The sequence below is a fragment of the Betta splendens genome, chromosome 22, assembly GCF_900634795.4.
Source record: "Betta splendens chromosome 22, fBetSpl5.4, whole genome shotgun sequence".
Taxonomy (NCBI): domain Eukaryota; kingdom Metazoa; phylum Chordata; class Actinopteri; order Anabantiformes; family Osphronemidae; genus Betta; species Betta splendens.
This window is the reverse complement of record NC_040900.2, coordinates 2,257,776-2,276,735: the sequence shown is the minus strand read 5'-3', so window position 1 is coordinate 2,276,735 and position 18,960 is coordinate 2,257,776. Positions and strand designations below refer to the sequence as shown.

At 45.4% G+C, this 18,960-nt stretch overlaps 1 protein-coding gene across 1 annotated transcript in view; it reads left to right on the top strand.

Annotated features, from left to right (window-relative positions):
• LOC114848340 (latent-transforming growth factor beta-binding protein 2-like) overlaps positions 1-18,960 on the top strand; it is a 55,377-nt gene that overhangs the window by 5,205 nt on the left and 31,212 nt on the right. The window contains exons 3-6 of the mRNA XM_029138763.2: positions 4,884-5,151; positions 14,987-15,243; positions 15,985-16,182; positions 18,342-18,548. Coding sequence (XP_028994596.1) covers positions 4,884-5,151; positions 14,987-15,243; positions 15,985-16,182; positions 18,342-18,548 — 930 coding nt within the window. The remainder of the gene's footprint in view (positions 1-4,883; positions 5,152-14,986; positions 15,244-15,984; positions 16,183-18,341; positions 18,549-18,960) is intronic.

The following is an 18,960-nucleotide window of genomic DNA, read 5'->3' as shown; positions in this document are numbered from 1 at the left end:
GCTCTAGTGACTCTCTAGTTTTCCCAGAGCTGTAAAACCATCCCAGGCACGATAATCAATCCATCCCCAAACTGAATGTCAGCCAAAGTCTCCACAGTGGGACACCTGTACGATGAATTCACTCATTTAGACACAAAGGCTGGGTCAGGTTCCACAGACAATGCACTTAGTAGGTTGCAGCAAGCATCACTCCAGAACAGGGGAAACCAGGGGATTCAGTCTGGTCTGAGGTGATGGACGGCAGTTCTAGGTGGGGATGGAGTGATGTTGTCTTGCTCTGAATCCTGCAGTGATGCTATTAGCAGTTAGATTAACAGCATGCTCTGCAGCACACACAGTGGATGTGTGGGCCAGCAATGCACATATAAGAGCTCTCTGCAGAATAGACAGGAACTGGCTTCTCAAACTTCAAAGTCCAAGTTTATGCATTATTTTCTGTAACAGAACTCATGTTCCCAGACTTTACATCATCAGTTTTGCCGAAACGATGCAGCACATACGACGACCCAGAGAGGTTGAACCTTGAGAAAAGCCCGTAGATGGCTCAGGATTAAAAGCTGTTTCTGTCTTGGAGACTGAGGATGAAAGGTGCATGGAAGGACTTGCGTTGTTTTGGTGACTGACGCATGGTAACGTGGCAGAGAGGAGCATCCGTCTCTTTTTTTGATGGCTTCTCAGCTGTTTTTGGCTGCTGTGCCACTCAGGGCCCCATCCCAACCATAAAATAGCTCCTTATGCAGAAGGTATTTCACTTTCTCTTGCTTCACATCACACATCGTCTCATTCTCTTTTTATAAACCAAAAAAGGCAGGTAGCCTTTCATTCCTCATTTAACCTTCAGAGAATCAAGCATGGACTTGCTAAATCATGTGAACGGATCAACTTAGCTGTTAACATTTTTATGGTTACCTTCCTCCTTCGCCTGTTTAACTGAGTGGTTGGATTTACTGAAAGCCCCTAAAATCCAGAACCTTAAACACCATCACTCAGCGGTTCTGTGTAAATTTGTTAATGAAACTGTTTTTTCCTAACAACACAAATCATATGAACTTTGTATAATCTAAATGCACTTTTAAATTAATTGGTGTCTTGATTCAAACCTTAATTTTCTGTAAAACCCATCAAGCATCTGCTAAAGCATTTCAACCCTTCACAGCACAATTTGGGCACATTTATCTTTACCTGCTAGATAAAAGGCATCTCACCTTGTTTATTCTTAACCTCAGTTACATTTGAATATGTGTAGATTTCAATCCACAGCATTCAATAGGCAACCTCATATTTTGTAACTATTCAATTTAAGATAAGAGCAATATGTTGTTTTCCCAAAGACTAAGAATACGTTTTACAAGAACAGGAGGAGGTTTTTAAGATGCCACAGAGGCTTTATACGTCGTGCATGTGGATTTGTGGGGGTTGCACAGTTCAGAGTTCGGGGGCATAGCACTCCCTTGGCAACCTCTGAGGAGAGTTATGGGCCATTAGACAGATCCTGTAATCAATACGCACCCCTTCATCCGAAAGCCCATCATTAACATCCACGCCGGACAGCTCGCTCCACAAACCAGGAGTGCTGCCTTCGCTCCAGCTGGTGCGCCTGTTTGGAAGTTGCAGTCGGGTCTTGTTTTGGCCGTCTCCACCACATATTTTTCTAATTGCTACCATAGCAGAAAGTGTGGTGAAAATTAGGTACTAGTCAGCGTCTGGCCCTGGATGTCTTCCTGTAACATTTCTTTCTGTTTATTTGCTCATGAGCTGTTAGAAAAAGGAAACAATGTGGAGGAAAGTAGGACAAACCTGGACCTGCAAAGCTAAAAACATTCTTCAGTAACACTTGTTTGCTTTCTTTTTCATGGCATTATGATACAAGAAAGCACATGTGCTCTAAGCGGTAAATAGCAAGACTGGGCTTGATTGACACTTAGAGCACAACATTAACAACAAACGCCTCTTTCCTCAGTCACACACACACACACAAGCTTATGGAGGCCACAGTGTTGTTAGGGCAGCCCGTAGCAAACCATTTATCAAAGCACCCTGCTGCTTAAAGACCATATGGAAGCTGTTGGGATGTGATCCCTCAGGAGGATGGGGTTTTGTGGCTTTTTGGTGAACACCACGTCTCACACAGTCCCTTTGCAAGCTGTGGACACACGTACCCAGATTCAGCTCTCCTCCTCAGAATGCATCACAATGAGCTGAATGCGAGAGACACAGTATAGCAGTAATGTACATACGGTGTCATGGGTCAGATGTAGGTTAATAAGCTAAAACTTCAACTACTGTATTGGACCAAAACCCAATTTGGGTCTTAATTTAGTGAAAAACTACCCTTGTAAAACTTACCACAAAGAGACAATAATGGGTTAGTGTGTAGTATCAGGCTCCTTCTCTTCTGCTTCTGATTAGAAGTTTGATCCCTTTAATGAAAGCATGCAGAGTTACAGTAATAGGAGCCTGGTTCTAGACAGCAAAGTAAGCATTTGGCAAGCGTGAAATGATACCACTGGCACTGGCAACCATGTGGAAATCACATGTCGTAAAGAGATTAACACTCACTGGAAATGATTAACATTGAGGGGTAATTGTATTAACTGCTCAATAGACCAATTCTTACTTCTTCAGTGGCTGGAGACTGGTGGAGGTTTCTGCCGTCTTTAGTCCTAAACATTTCACATGCAGAGTCAGTGATGTGTCTCCTGCAGGATGGAATTTGTCTTGGAGACAGAAGTGCATCTAAACCCAAGCTTAAAACTGGTAACGCTGAGCAATTAGATGAACTAAGGACCATGTTTATACCAAATAAAGCTCTAAAATTACTGAGTTATCTATAAGTGTTATCTATAAAAAGTCCTTTTTTAGCTTGGCTCCTAAATAAATATCTTTTCCAGAAGTATGAATAGTTTGCATTAAGCAGCTATAAGACATTGTGTTGTCAGCAGGGATCTGCTGTTTTATGTGGCTTGGCTTTGTAGGAACTGGAAGTGCTATTTTGGAGATGTTTAGCGAGGCCCAGAGAGAATTCAGTTTCCATATTAATCAAGAGTTTTATTACTGATTGGTCTGGATAAGCGTGTTTGTTTGGAGGGTTCAGCGCTGCCAACAGCAGTCTAATAGTCTCCTCTTTTCAGATGACTGAATCTGGACACAATCTTGGCCCGTCTGCCTCAGTCTTAATTAAGGCTGTAATGTCAACGCCAGGAATGTTTGCCATTTCTCCTCTTTTATTTCAGATGGATTCTCGTTTTATTATTACGTTCGCAGAGTAATAATTGCTGCACATATTTGTAAAATGGGTGGAATGCGAGGCAATTAGTTTTAATGATGTGCAAGACCAATCTGCACGACAGCAATTACGGTGACAATGTGCTCAACAGCCCAGAGGCAGAGCCCAGAGACAACACAGACAGGCAGCGACGCTGTGCGCCGCAGCCACGCAAATGGCTCCATGTGGGACGCATGTCGCCCTGAAGTCACTGAGCCGCTGAGTCCACTGTGTTGTCAGACCAGGCGTGACATGTTTGCCTGGTATCAGTTCTGTGCCGGCTCACACGCATCCCACAGTAAGTCATCCATGACGCTCCATTTATTGGGTTATTTTCCGTGCCCGCCTACTGTTTTTCATTTTAACTGGGTTTGTTTAAAGAATGCACTTTCACACTTTGCAGAGGTCTCCATCTGCAGCAGCATGTCCTTGGAATCTGTGGTTTGTTTCATCCACCGCTTCGTCCTCAGACTTGAGGTTAAACAGACTCCGGACAAGGCAGTGGCATCCAGCCAGCTCCCACTTTAGTAGGATGATGTATTTTATTCCTTGCCAAACAGAGTTCAGGCAATTCCTATTTTATCCCATGATGGAAAATATCAATAGAAATCCCCAAGGAGCTAGATCTACATTTACCACCTGCTTCGGTGGATTATTTGGTCAAAATATTATCTATATCCTCCACTTTCACCCAAGACCAACAGAAAGAAAACGGTCCTGGACCCTGAGTCATACAGCAATAACAGGAAGTGTGCGGCAGGTAGAGCGCTGCTCACACCCAGTGGGGCCCTTAATCGACTGCCAGCACTTGTCACTGCCAAGAGCTGTGGAACGTTCCTGCATGTGATCTAGCAGTGTTCACAGCATCTGTGTCAATAGCATTCCATAGCCCTGTTGACAGAGCGCCGCTGTTTGCTTTAGCCACGACAGACCGGTGGCCTGATTTAGTGTTTGGGAACAATGTCATAAATCCTGCAGTGGCATCTACACGCATTGTGACTGAGAGCTTATTTGCTTTTTTGCTTCCAGTAACATGAAGATGTGGGGTGGTAGAATGACAACAATAATTTTTCCGTGAGCATGGAATGACCTCACAGCTGTGTATTTGCGGACAACTGAAAAATATTACACACTCATTCATCTTTCAAGCTTAGTGAGCCCCTTCAGATTTAATTAAAAAGGCACAGGTCCTTTGATAAAGTGTCAGCTTTACCAGTTGGCCGTCAGTAACCTGTTTTTCCCCATTTGCTCATTTTTTTTTATGACTGCTTGCTTTTATAGCTGCTTGTGTCACGATCTGCAACAAGAGGAATCCACTCTGTGCAGCAGCACAAAACTGAGCCATGAAGTTAAAAAAAGCTTCACTTCAGCGAGAAATTGGATGAGTATTTAATGTTAAGTGATACATTTAGCCGTGAAAGAGTAAATTGAACACGACAGTCCCTCCAGGCTTTCTGATGAATAATTGGTGAAAAGTGAAACTAATGGTGTCTTGATTGAATTGATTTGTGAGCCCCAGTGCTGAGATGACGGAAGCCATCCTCCTGCCACCGCCGCTTCGTGCACGCTCTGTCGTGACCTTTTGAAAACCTGATCTCCGTCTTTACTCGCTCCTCAGCGGACTGCCAGCCCCCCTGCCAGAACCGCGGCTCCTGCAGCCGGCCGCATACCTGCGTGTGCCGCTCAGGCTTCCAGGGGCCCCGCTGTGAGGAGGTGGCCCCAGAGCAGGTGTACATCCGTGACGGGGGCTCCCTGCGGCGCGTCCAACCCGGCACCAACCCGTTCCAGAAGGACCAACCGCGAAGAAGGCCCTCAGAGAGACAGGACGGCGAGTCCAGAGTCCAGACCCAACAACCCGCGACCACTAAGCAGCCGGCCCACACTGTGTAAGTGATACGACTGAGCTTCTGAACCAGGAAGATCTGTACTGTCTGTTCAGTTTGTTAATAAGGCAAGAAAGTGAAGTAGACGGAGTAACACCTAGAGCCTAATAGCTTCCTCCATTTTAGAACCTCGGTTTCATTTTGCCCGTTTCGGCTCTTGGCTCAGACGTCAGCAGTTTCACAGTTGTTTTGTGTTTTGGCAAACTTGCACCGACAGTTGAACAAAAGGGACATTTATACTGCATTTGCTTCTGCATTCATGCCATTCAATCCAAAACTGACTTTGCACAAAGTCATTTTATTCTTCTTATATAGACTTATAGACAGTTTATATTTCTAAAATTAACCTACAGTCTAGTGTTGCTGTTTAGGTGCATACGGAAGAAAAGCTACACAACAGTGTGTAACAGTCACTGTGTTGTTTTATGAAGACAAATGAGTCTTAGCTCCCATTACTGTCACACAGAACGACTCCCTGGAAACAAATTGACACCCTCCACCATTACCGTAGATTTAACTTAAACACTTGAAAGCACAGTATTACACTCTTGTTCAACACAGGTCGTGTTAATCTTGGCAATGAATCAAACCAGATGAGCGGGTTCATGTGTTAAATGTTTAATAAACCCAACGTAAAATAAATATTGAGCAATGCATGTGTGGAAAATGCTGAAAAATACAACATGATTTGCTGGACAGACCATTCTGCATCCTATTTTCTCTGGAAATAGGGCAGGAGGGTTATATTTTGTTTAGCCGTTGACTGTGCGAGTTTGTTATATAGATGTTGGAACAACTGTGACGATGACGTGTCCAACAAATAATTGCTCAGACGAGAGCTCTTTCAGTATATTCAGCAAATTCTCCGAAGACTGCTAATCAGACAGGCTTCATAGTTTCTGGCTTGAGCATTTGACTGTTTTGGTTCCAGTCTTGTTGAAAATAACCTCCTGGTCTGATTAATCATTTTGTCTGGTTAGAACCATACACTCGATCAAAGATGTTGACAGGGAGTAATTGTTTCCGGGAATATTTTGATGGATTGTTATTGCTCACAGGTTCAGACTTATCTTGTCAAATTGTCTCCATTTTGGACTCGGGCCCAGCGCTTTTTTAACCCACTTGCAGTCAGTTAGTGCCAGAATTTGTTTGGGCACCGAGGTCATCATTCACTTTTTAGCCAGTTTGTCATCTTGGTAATTGCTCTACACCAAACCCCTTAAACATTCTCAATTACATCTGACATTTATGGTGCTCCTCTTGCTAATTGTGAGGGTCTTGTGTCATTTTCTTGCTTTGCTGATGTTGTGGAATTAGCCTGCCTGAGCCATCCACATGTTTGCGGTAGCTTAGTGAAATGTTTTGGCAGATGGTTAATAAAGATGGTTCATAAAGTTTTTATATATCCTCCTTTCCAAAGCAGTTATCTTGAAGCCGTAGTAAATCATCTAATCAGTACCTCTGTTTGACGCACGATTGCTACGCATATGTTTCTCTGTTCAAGTCTCGGAGGACATTTTTGTGTCCTGAGTCACAGATCTGTGACAAATTGAAAGAAATGAGGACGCAGGTCAACACTGTAAGAAACAGAGGCAGTTTTTCTGAGTCACAAACTTCAGCAGAATCTGACTAACTGCTTTTAAGGCCGGGTGTTACTGTAAGTTAAAGTGAGGCATACGTTGGCATCCAGACTCATCCTCAAGTATTATCTGTTTTCACAAGTGATTTCTCTCAAACGAATCTGGCATAATTCTAGGATTTTTGCTTTTAAATGTTATTGAGGATTTAGTCTGTGGCTGCCTTTCATTGATGCTTCTAGAAAACTATTTGCAGGCTTATGTAATGCACATCTAACCCGGAGCTCTGTGATTTGCAAATTTTCTACATTCTCTCAGCACAGAACAATCTTTTAGGGCTGGAACAATGTTCCCCCTAGAGAAGTGGTGGATGCAGACCCAGGTTTCATGTATCAGTCTGAGGGTCCACTGTTTCCAAAGCTAGAAAAGCACGAGCAATGTGAGGTCATAAAGACAGAGTCAGATAAAGGCCAGAGCTTTGCCAAGAGTAGTAAGAGGAGGTAGATAGAGGAGGCCCACAGACTCTCTGCACTCATCTCTCTACTAGAGAACTTGTGAGATACTGTCTTTCATTGGGCAGGTCTGGCCTGTTCTGTCAGCATCACCCGGGTTCTGACCTGTTCAGTGGTGCCAGGTGCTGGACATGTGTCCTGATTAACAAGACAAATAAGGGAAAGAAATGGACTCAGTCAGTCAAATGTTCTGCTCCTCATTACCTCCAGCCCCACAGGAAGCCCCACAATTAGTTAGTAGCAAGTCTAAACGTTAAGCTTGTGTAGTTGAAAGGGAAACTCATACAGTATATGAATTTTCCTACCAGACAAAGCCATACATTCACATTCCTAAGTTACAGCTTAAAGTCAGAACAGGATGGACTGAACATGAGAAGGCTCCTGTGCTGTGGAATTGGTGCGACATGGGAGCAACTCCATACCTCACTCCCTCTTCTTGTATTACACTGTCTGCGACGTCTTCTCTGACCTTTTCAGCTCGGTCTGAAATGACTGAAACTGCGAGTTCTTTTGGATGAAAGGGGTAGAATTTACAATTGGTGCATTCTATATGCAGCTGGCAAACAAATAACAGTTTCCTCCTGTGAGCTGGAACAAGTTTGTTTCACTCAAATCCAGAGTTTCCTGAAGCAGTGAAAGGCTTGTCCCTGTCAACACTAGGCCTCTACATCACATCCTACCTGTCAGTTCCTACTATGAAGGTCAGGCTCAGGATGTGTTCATCACCTCCTATGAATCCTTCATATCCACCAAATGCTGGCTATATTTTTCTGACATCTGTCCTCTACAGGAAACAGAGAAGGGCAGAGCAGGATATGTGTGCAGCATGCAGGTCGTGGCCCTAGAGGTCATGTCTCCATCCAGTTACATAACTACATAGTCAGAAGTGATAAAAAATGAATCTAAGTCAGCAGCACTAACTCTATGGCTCCTTCATCTGCTGACGCCAGGCCGGAGTTGTTGTAGCAGATGCAAATGATACTACTTTCTTTGTATTAACTGCTTATGAGCCCAGTTTTTTGTCTGTGACTAATAGGGCTGGTGGTTATGTGGCTTGTTGACTCAGGGCTTTGAACATAGTCCTGCAGCCATTTCCAAGTGCAAGCTGTGGTCATAGTAGAAGTCCTCCATGTTAATCATGGATGCTTGCTTTGACTCATACTCAAGAGAAACCACACCGCCAGTGCTGACAGGAACCACTGTCAGAATCCTCTGGGTGAAATCAGCACCTGTAGGAAAGTGTTATTTGCCACTGGGACATCGATCAGAACCAAAAAACAACAGGTACCGTATGTGATTAGATCTGGTTGTGATTAGTTGGTCGTCACTGTTTGTGCAGGCTTTGATTTTACTTCAGTGGGCTCAGGTTAACTGGATCATAGGGACGCTTGTCTTGTGAGTTGTTGGTACAAACATGACCTTTGCCCCGACCTCAGTCCCTGGTGAGCGTTTTCACTGAAATTAAAGCCACACAGCTTCCTGGAGCATGAGTGGACATCATCTGTGGAGGCCACCCTGTCCTCACGTGAACTCATCATGGCGACGCAAGAAAAAAAAACTTTAATTATAGAAATTCAGAGAGTTTCTTAATGTGGTTAAGCCTTGATTGTGAGGAACTAAACTAATGGGATATTAACCAAACAGGACAGGAAGAGTTGGTGTAGTTCTGTGTACAAACAGAGCCAAATGAGCCCCATGGGAGTTCTGCTTCCTGCGAGGCCAGAGGGAACAAAGGCCTATAGAGAACTCGGCCGATACAGTATGGCTCGACTCCACCAAAGCTTCGTCCCAGGCAATACCAGCACACTCCGTGGCTGTACCCAGATTTGTTTTATCAAGCAGGCCTGTGGAGATGCAGCTGTTGGAGGGACAAATACTATGCAGCAGTTATAAGACGAGGCGCCTGTCCCAGAATGCACTCCAACATCATCTCCGGAGCTGAGGCAGATGGAGACAGCATCAATCAGGCCCGTCTCCCAGATATGGTGCATGGTGTTGAAAGTATGAATTAACAGTGTGGCTATGCATGGGACGCGTTAATCCAATGAGATGTCAGGATGTAGGGTTCCTCTGGGGCCCAGCGGTGGAGCAGACCTCCAAGTGGGGCAAAGACACAGTCCACACGCCATGTGTTCCCACACACATTCATTCCTTCTCTGAAAGCCAACTTTCTCTTGGCTTTCTTCATGTCTACACGTTTGCCTCGTTCTCTTTGACCTTCTGCTGCAGTTTTTATTACCTTTGAAGCCAATGTTACACATGTGTTAAAAAATTCTACAATTCTTATTGGGAATTCTCTTAGACTTGTCTGATAATATGTCAGATGAAAGGCAGGCATACGTAGCCTCACTTTAAAATGCTGCTGAGCTGTCCTTTGTTAACGATCCCAGCGGCTCCGATCAGATGGAGAGTATTGAATGGCCCCTCAGCTCACCGCGACCTGGTTCTGGCCGCTGGACCACAGCAACCACACTGCTTGGCTTCCTTTCACATTTTAGCTTTTCTGGATTTCTCATAAAAAGAGAAGTGTTTCTTTCACCCATGCAGCGTCTCGGTGAGGTCAAATTTACAGAAAACCTCATCTTTGCTGAATACATTTCTCAAGAAAATTTCCCGCCTTCCATTAGGCACTAGACCCAGTTGTTGCACTCATAAAAGTTTCATCCCCTCGGGAAAAAATATCTGAATCGATCCAAGCCCAGTGTAATTGATTTCACCCAGGCTCTGGCTGCTACTAGCGGGATTCCTGGAAGGCTGTCCAGACAGAGAGAACATGATTTAGTCCAGCTCTGTGGCTGGTGTGATAAGTCCTAAGACACACCCAGATTTTCACAAGAGGAAGTATTCTGCCAAGACCCACAATTATCCCAGTCATAATGACTAGAGATCTTATCAAAGAAAGACTGCTTAATTGCTCGCTGATGTTTGGCCCTATGCGGCCACGCATGAAGACCTTGTTTCAGGAGAAATGAGCTTAATGATAAAGCCCTGCACATGTTTCAGTGACTAGGTATATTATTGTATTTCTTGTTTATAGTATGGGACATTTATTGGACTACTGGCACTGCTGACAATGTTGTATTTTAAAGGAGCGTTTAGCTAACATCCAATATTTGTGTTTTATTCTGTGCTCTGCTTTTTGTTGAGCTCTAAGGAATACCATTACTCATTCATTACTCATGTTTAAATATAAAATCACTTGACTTCACGTCAACCAGGTATTATTTTCTATGTTCAATGCTGCATTTTTTTCACTGGGCAAGTCAATCATCTGGGGCCATTTAAAAAACAAAAAATACTAAATTTAAAGCACATTCACAAAGACATTGTGCACGTACCAACTTTCCATCAGAAGAGTGAAGGCAGCTGCAGTGAATGTTAAAATATAGTGATATGTTGAGTGTTTCATTTAAGTTTCACTGGTGAATTCAAATGCCTAAAAAGTCATCAACAAGCTGTAAAACATACCAACATTCTGGGAGTTTAATTATTTTCCTAGTAGAGACTAAACATCTAAATAAAGCTGTAATTTAGGGTCGGACAGGCTGGTGTAGAGCTATTTCTGAATGTGCAGTGAACACAAGCTCTACCACCAGTCGTTGCTATGAGGAACACACAACAACAGTATAAAGAAAATCCCCTTTTTGGTAGGATATTATATTTATTGGTGCATGGTAAGGATCAGACCTCAGGGTTTTATTGGAAGTAACATACAGGGCCCCTTAGTGGTGAATGATGAATGGATGAGAGCTTTCCGCTTAAAGCCTGAGAAATGAGATGTGTGACCACAGCGGGGTTTGACCACTGGTGGTACAGATGGATTGGCAGACGGACTGGGTGGGTAAGAAAGGATTAATTCTCCCTTCGCCCGCAGAGGCTCTTTTCACCTCTTAAAATACACCAAGGCAGTTAAGACAGACCAAATTCTGAATTAAACTTTTCCTCGCTTTGCCTGTGGGCTCTGCAAACAAGATCAAACATGGGAAAACAAGCCCATGTTCTGAATCTTAAAACAGAATAGACCTGAAATACCCGGTTGGTGATCAAATATCAGATAAATGTGTTTTTACTCAATCAGACTCTGAAGCAAGCAGTCATAGCTGGAGCAGAAATCCCCGTCACCCACTGATAGTATCTCTATAACGCGGAATGCTTTTTTTTCTACGCCACGGTGCAGCTAATGTCCTGGACATTACAGAGATTCATGACACTATTGGGCTCTGGGTAGCAAAACACGAACAAGAGTCAAGTGTGTATGTCTTAGCAAATGTTCTTGAATAACACCTCCTGGGACCCGTTTCAACAGCCTGCTCTCTCCTTTCTTGTCTGCGAGCTTCAGCCTGTGAAATGTGCAGCACCATCTGCTGCAGAGCCGCTCACTGGAGAACTCCTTCCCTTGGCATTCCAATGCTTAAAGCCGAGCAGAAAGGCACAATATCGTCACTGAAGTGTTGCTTTGCCCTGTGGTGGGGACGACTGAAGCTTAGGACTGTGGCCAACGTGGCCCCCACACGGCGTCTGGGGCCCGTAGCCTTCTCTTATATGTGTGTCCTAAATATATAAGCTCATCTGATGCCAACAGCATTTGCAGTGATTTGCACTGACTCAGCTGCTGTTTGCAGGTTGTTGTGTATTTCTCCTGTTTTCTTCCGTTGCACTGATGAGCTGCAATGTGTGAACTTTGATTTACATTTAGCCTTTGATGACTGTAATTTACTTTCCCATTTACCAAGTAGCCTTCAAATTGGCCTAATTATGTGTAGCTCTTATGTAAGAAGGGCTTTTGGCCGACACATCGTGTTGGAAAGAGGTAAATGGAACCATTAAACATTTTGTTTAAATAAAAAGACTTTCTGCTGATTGGTCGTAAAACCTCCGATGGGTCCTGGAGTTTGCCACTCGTCACTTTTGAGGTCATGCCCAGTGCAACACAAAGAGAACTGTGTCGGGACGGAATGACAGGGCGACAAAGCTGGGAGCTATCGGGTTGTGTGGTGTGACCCAGACTTGGATGCTTTTGCCAAACACTCCTGCCTGCTGTCAGGCCGCTCTGTTTAGACAGTGCGCTCAAAGCCAAATGGCTCCACGGACGGGTCCGTCGTACTGTACGGCCTATTTTCTGCATTAGCCATTAGCTGAGGATTCAGACGCTGGTATTCTCAAACAAATCAAAATGAAAAATGAGCTTTGCCAAGGTAGATTGTGGAATGTCTCAAAGGCTGTGTGAGCCAGCGAAAAACTATTTGCTGCCACGATGCTGAACCTGTCTGCTCTTCTAAGCCCAGACGAACTACCCTCTCTGTCTGAAATGCGTCGTCTGAAGCAAATGACTCACTTCATGCGAAGATTTATTGACAGTGCTGCTCATGAAAGCCCTTCAGAGCCTGAACCGCTGGTGAATGAATCAGCTGTGACCCATACATTAGTGTACAGTGCTTCACGTAAACACTGCTTCGGCCTTGTCAGCCCGAACAGGCTATGGAGATGGTTTAAGATGTAAACAGTTGCTGAGGACCTGGGTCACTGCGCGCATGTGTGTGTAAGTGTGAGCAAATGTTTGGGGTGAACAGGATGATCCGAAAACTCCAGAGTTCCCCAGTGTATCTAAAAGGCTCCCATTTCCTGCTGGGAAACACAGTCACTAGATGGGTTTTCACCTAAAAGCCCCAACACCATCTGATCAAAAGTTCAGACTGCACCCAGTGTCATTCACCACATTCTCATAACCGCATCAGCAGATGCTTTGTGACCGTGTGCTGTTTGTGCTCCAGAGCGTCCTCCGCTCCAACTCCAGAGTCAGGCGTGGCTGGAGCTGCCACTCATGCTGCCTGCCACGCCTTCAGCAGAGCTAATGATCACATGCTGCAATGCGGCAACCAGTTCAAAGTTGTGTAGCTGCCACCTGCCAAGTAACAACGCTGTGGACGTTTCGTACACACTGTAGATTCTTGGCCATCACTCTAATTTGTAATTTCCTCAGATGTGATGAGGTCTCAGTGCTTTCCATACATGTGAAACGAATAATGACAAGTGAAAGCGGACAGCGCCAATGGATTTATGTCTTAGTTGGAGACCTCCTCTGTCAAATATAATCTTATGCTTTGATCAAATGCTTGGACGGAGATTCATCAACACATACAAATTTTTTCTCTTTGAATATAATTATTAAGCGCATGCTCTGAAAATGAAATAATACCTGTCAAATCAATTTAATGTAATCGAACTGTCTAAATTGTTGACCTTGTGATTTCAACATGATGCATGTAAACAACATAGTGTGTGCTTCAGCTGTTTGTAACTAGAAGAAGTGTCATTTTCTGACCACACAGTATGTTAAGTATAATAGTACATTTGCCTGACACAGAGACCCCAAGCTAACCAGCAGCTAACCTGGTTAGTCATTTATCTCCTCAGCAGCTCTCCTATAAACAGTGATTTAATTAAAGCTGCATGGCCAAATCATTTTTTCCATCTGCATGTTCCTGGCAGCGGTCTCATTTGCTTTCAAGTCACCCAGAACGGGCCGAGGAGCCGTTCCTCCTTGGATTGCAGAGGCCTTGAAGTTCCTAATGATGACATGAAACGTGCGCATTGAGCGCACTCCCCCAAGCTGCAGGCAGAGACGGTGGTGATGAGCTCATGCTGGGAGGAAGTCACTTCACCACGGAAGACAGAGACGGCAACATCTGGCCCGGCAGGATGTTTGCTGGCCACGTGTTAGCGTCGGAAAAACACATTCATACTTTTAAATGACCTCCTCGTCCCTTGTTTTTGACCCTATCACCTGCTGATACGTCCTACCAGCCGTGGAGGAGGAGCTCCATAGGAGCTGTGAGCTGTAGTTGCTGCCAGTTGTCTTTACAAAAGATGACGTGAGAAACCATTTTCTCATGTTTGTCTCTCCTCTTGTTTAGTGCCCAGTTCTTTTTCGCAGCAGGAATGTGGCTGGTGAATACAGAAGCATGCAGAGGCTTGTGCTATATCCAGCACAGCTGGGGCAGGGTGTGTGTTCAGTGTGGGTGCATGTACAGTATGTGTGGTGTGTTTGCCTGATTCTTGTTGCCTCTGTGGTTTGGCATCGCGTGTATGGTTTGGGCTGTGTGGCAACGAAGCATGTGTAATAAAGGTTAATGCGGGGCTGGTGTTGTTATTTGGGCTCCGTTACAAAGCAGGCTACAGGTGTAGCCACTCTGATCCGACGTGGCTCATCTTTGTCCTGCTCTGCTGATCCAGATGTTTCCCAGCACTGGGCCAGCGTCTCCAGACCCGCGAGCCTGTCTGCCTCCTGGTCTGAGAGGCACGCGCCTCCCCCAGTTCGCTCACATGAGCTCAGCTTCCAGGTCGCACAACACGGGCTCCGTAATTGACCCAAAGCAAGAACGGGGCCCTGCCTCCACCTCGGTGGAGCTTTGTTCTTCGACCCCAGTTCTAATGCTTCCTCCAACCTGGTGCAACACTCAGGATGTTGCTCCCCGAGTTCATTATCTAGTCAGGCAGACACAGCTGGTGATGGGAAGTGCTTTGTAGCCTTGATGAAAAGGTCTAATGTCTTTTAATCACACATCTCTGTGCTTCTTGTTTTGTTTGTCAGTGATGAAAAATTGTCTCTTTAATGTCAAACAGAAGTAAAACCGTTGTTTCTCACGTACAAAGATACGACTTAAGATAACATGTTTTTCTCTGGGCGATATTATTTTTGTTAGCTTTGGTTTGAGGTCATGTTTGTGATGTTCTCGTGATCTTCGACAGGACCCAAGTGAGACGGGGACCTCCTGTCTCCTCCTCTCAGCAGAGCGGGACCTCCCGCACCGTGAAACGTTACCCATCATCCTCTGGGCCGATCACGTCCAATGCTCTGCCCAGCGGCAGCGGCTACGCTAACGGCCACGCTAACGGCCACGGCGCTGAGCTCCGGAACCGCCACGGACACAGACACGGTCAGAACAATGGGCCCGCGGTCACCAGCCACAGGCACGGGCCGTTCAGCAACGCTCTCTCGCCAGCAGGTACGCACACACTCCGCCCGGCCACATCAAAGCAAACACGGCAGCGGGGCTCATTTTACAGCTTACGTTACATTCATTCACATCCCGCAGAGCCATGGAAATGGAACATTAGCTTTCAACTACGTTGAAAGCTAATGTTGAAAGCTAGCTTCAGCTACGTTCCATTAACAAGGAAAATAAGCTGGCAGCATCCCAAACCATACTCCTGCTCCCCCACGGTCCTCTGGCCCCTCACACCCTCTATCAAAGCTGCACACTGTGTGTGAGCACCAGCACGTCTGTGTGTTATTGTGTATTTGTTACTCATTTTAGCTTGATGACATGACGCGTGTTGAACCAGGGTGAAATTCAATCTCTTCCTCTTTTCGTTTCCAACTCTCTAACCGACGTTTGTACTGGGACAACAGCTGCTGAACAGCCTCCCACCATTACACAATATTCACTCGCTGTCTCCTGAACACATCCGCACATCTGAGACACCTTCTCCCAAAGATAAAGCAGCTTGGAGGTGGTCCCGATACCTAATATTCTCTCTCCCCTTCTCTGGGCTGCGGAGCATCGCTCGTTGAGCTGCACCGTGCCACTGGCCAGCTGTCAACACACACCCTCAAACACTTATAAACCTCCCTTTGCCCAGACAGGGAGTGTGTCACAGTGAGGTTGAAGGAGGAAGGATGCAGCTCGTCTCTATCCTGCCTCTGCTGCCGTTGCTCCTCACCAGGTCGTGCCTGTGTTTTCCAGGGGCCAACCTCACCTCCAACCTGGACCGCATCAAGATCGTCTTCACGCCGATGAAGTGCCGGAGGCTGTGCAGCGGCGGACGCTGCTACAACAGCTGTGAGAAGGGCGACGTCACCACGGTCTACAGCGAGACCTCGCAGCAGCAGCAGCAGCAGCAGCAGCAGCAGCAGCAGGCGAGCAACCAGGGCTTCAGACTCTGTGAGTGTCCACTACGGGCCGCTCATCCTCAGTGCGCAATCGCTTCCGTCTGTGTCTCTGCTTCTTCGTGTCTCATCATATCTTTTGTTGTCACTCTCCCGATTCTGTCCTCGCCTCACACAGTTCCCCGTTTGTTTTTATCGAGTGAACTTCACAAATTGGGTTACCAGTGGCATGCCAAGCGCAGGCAGGAGGCGTAGCGGTGGAGTTTAAGCCCAAGAGCTCTTACTGTCATAGAGAAGAAAGTAAGAGCAGTAGGAGGAATGAGGAAAGAGATTAAAAGCAGGCTCTGTAAAAGGACTAATCTGGTCTCACACACGTGGAGCTCGTGGTCCCACGCTCCCAACACTTAGCCCCATCTCTCTGCGGTTTACACCTCGTGGTTGGCCCCAGTGTTAACCATTTAAAACGCTCCCCGGGAGAGGAGGAATCATGAAAGAGAAAAGGGAGCAGAACAGAGAGAAAGAGTAGCAGCATGAACAGGAATTTATAGGGATAACGTTAAACCTGCCATTTATCCGGGGGGCTTTTCTCCAAACGCACACAGCGTCCGTGAGACCCTTCCCATGGTGGTCAGTGCCAAGAGGAGGGTCGTAGCCCTGCATGTTTCTTAGCTTTCTCATTAGTGTACGGGTCCAACTAATGCTCAAGCTAATTACTACTTGTGGGTTGGTGGTGAAGGGAGCACATACCGCACACATGAGTCACATAAAAACAAACTCTAAACCTGTAACCAGCCTTCACCAAGTGCATTAGGGGAGAACCCAGCTGAGTTATGAATATATAAACAGGTGGATGTTACAGATTTATGTGCCCATTAATGGGATTTTGGAACGTGCTATAGATATTCCAAACACTTCACTGTCTCGACAGAAGCCTTCCATGAGATTACATTCCTGGCACATCCCGTTCTTCCTGAGCAGCGGTTTATTTTTATACCCCATTTTCATTTTCATTCTCTAGAAATCTCCCTTGTTTTATGAAAGCACGTGTTAAAACAGAGGTTGCTTTGCATTTCTCTTTGCATCCTGTTGTTGCTCGGGTGAGCGTGTTCATCAAGGAATGTCAAGTGGACAGCTAACAGTTATCTCATGCTGTTGTTATGTTCCCTACACAGTGTTCGCAGCAAAGTCTGGCTGGATAATTACATCAGGCTCCCTTGATAGGCAACCGATGTACGACATGCTTTAAAGTCTGTGTTAGATTGAGTAGAAGTGTCTTTATTGAGTGAGAAGTGTGTTTGTGTGTGTGTGTTTGGCCCCTGGTTGTTGCCAAATGGACAGATGGAGGGTGTGATGTGCAGACTTGACAGTAGCGCGTTGTCCAAGAATAGTTTGTACCCGTGTGAGGCTGACCTGACCCTGACCAGTGCTGACCCGCATCCCACAGGGGAAGGATTTAACGGCCTCCTCCAGCTGATAGTTTAGGTCCAGTCACAGGAGACCGTCCTGTGACTGGACACCGATGCTGGATCTTAGTTTCTCTGTCCACATTATTATTGCCTCATTTTCACCGACCTTTCTGTTTCCAGTTGCTCTCGTCCTTCATTGATCTCTTTTGTTTTATGTCTCCTTTCATCCGTTACTCATCTTCCTGTTGTTAATGTTTTGTGACACTGAGCTCATTCCCTTTGTGCCACAGGGACTGTGTGACATCTGTCTGTAACATCCTGTTACCGCGTTGCTGTCTGAATGAAACAGAGACGCAGCTCACCGCATGCTTCCATCACTACTCGTATATGAACCAATCGTATCTCCAGCTGTCGTGTAAATCTCTTCATACTTGTGCCTTGTGATGCTAGCACTTTGTTTTTCATCTCATATGCCAGAATTGTCTTTTCTTGTTTGTCACGGATGGATGATTTTTTATTAGTTAATCATCTTTCATGATTTGAGTTAAGGCGGAAGAGGCCAAACTAAATCCACCATAGCTATGTATGGTGCTGTGTAAAAGCCCGACAGTCACACGCTGCCCAGGGCCAACGGTTATTTCCAGGGACCTGTTTATTTATTGCCCTTCTTTCTTTAATATAATATTACTTACTAGCTAACTACTGTAACTGAGGTGCATAAGTTGCAGTAACAATGTTATAAAGGACGTGTGTTTAAATTAAAGTAGTAGTTCTTCCGTTTTCATTTCCCTTTGCCTCCTTCCGTCAGTCTTCTGTCAGATCCCCTGTCTCAACGGAGGCCGATGCATCGGCAGAGACCAGTGCTGGTGTCCATCAAACTCCACAGGAAAGTTCTGCCACCTGCCTTTGCCTCCTCCTGCCAGACCCACCCCACACAGCCGCAAGGATGCCAGCCAGCAGGGACCGAAGTCTCCCTCTCACTCCATGTACACGCTGCCTTTATCCAACCAACTAGGTAATGGGCCCAAAAGACATTCATCTGCATGTTTTTACTGACTACGTAATGTTGGTCAGTCAGCCACCAGTAAAATACTCCAGTTTTAAATGCTGTGTTTTTCTAAGCTAATTTGCCAGTTTACCTTTCTGACTGCACATACGTCTAGTCCTTTGTTTTTAGTTGTGAAGTACTGCTTCTCTAAAGCCAAGTGGTGGAGGTCAGACACTACTTTAAGCAGTTTAACTAATGGGTGACTCAATGGAAGTCCTCCTTGTTCAGACAAAGACACTTTTATCAGTGGATATTAGAAACAGAGCAAGGCAACATCATGAAACTATAAAAGGGATTATAAAAGGGAGAGATTTGCTCACTTTCTGTCTCTCCTGCAGCCTTTTGTCTTTCTCACCGTCTTGCTCTGTCCAACAGTAAC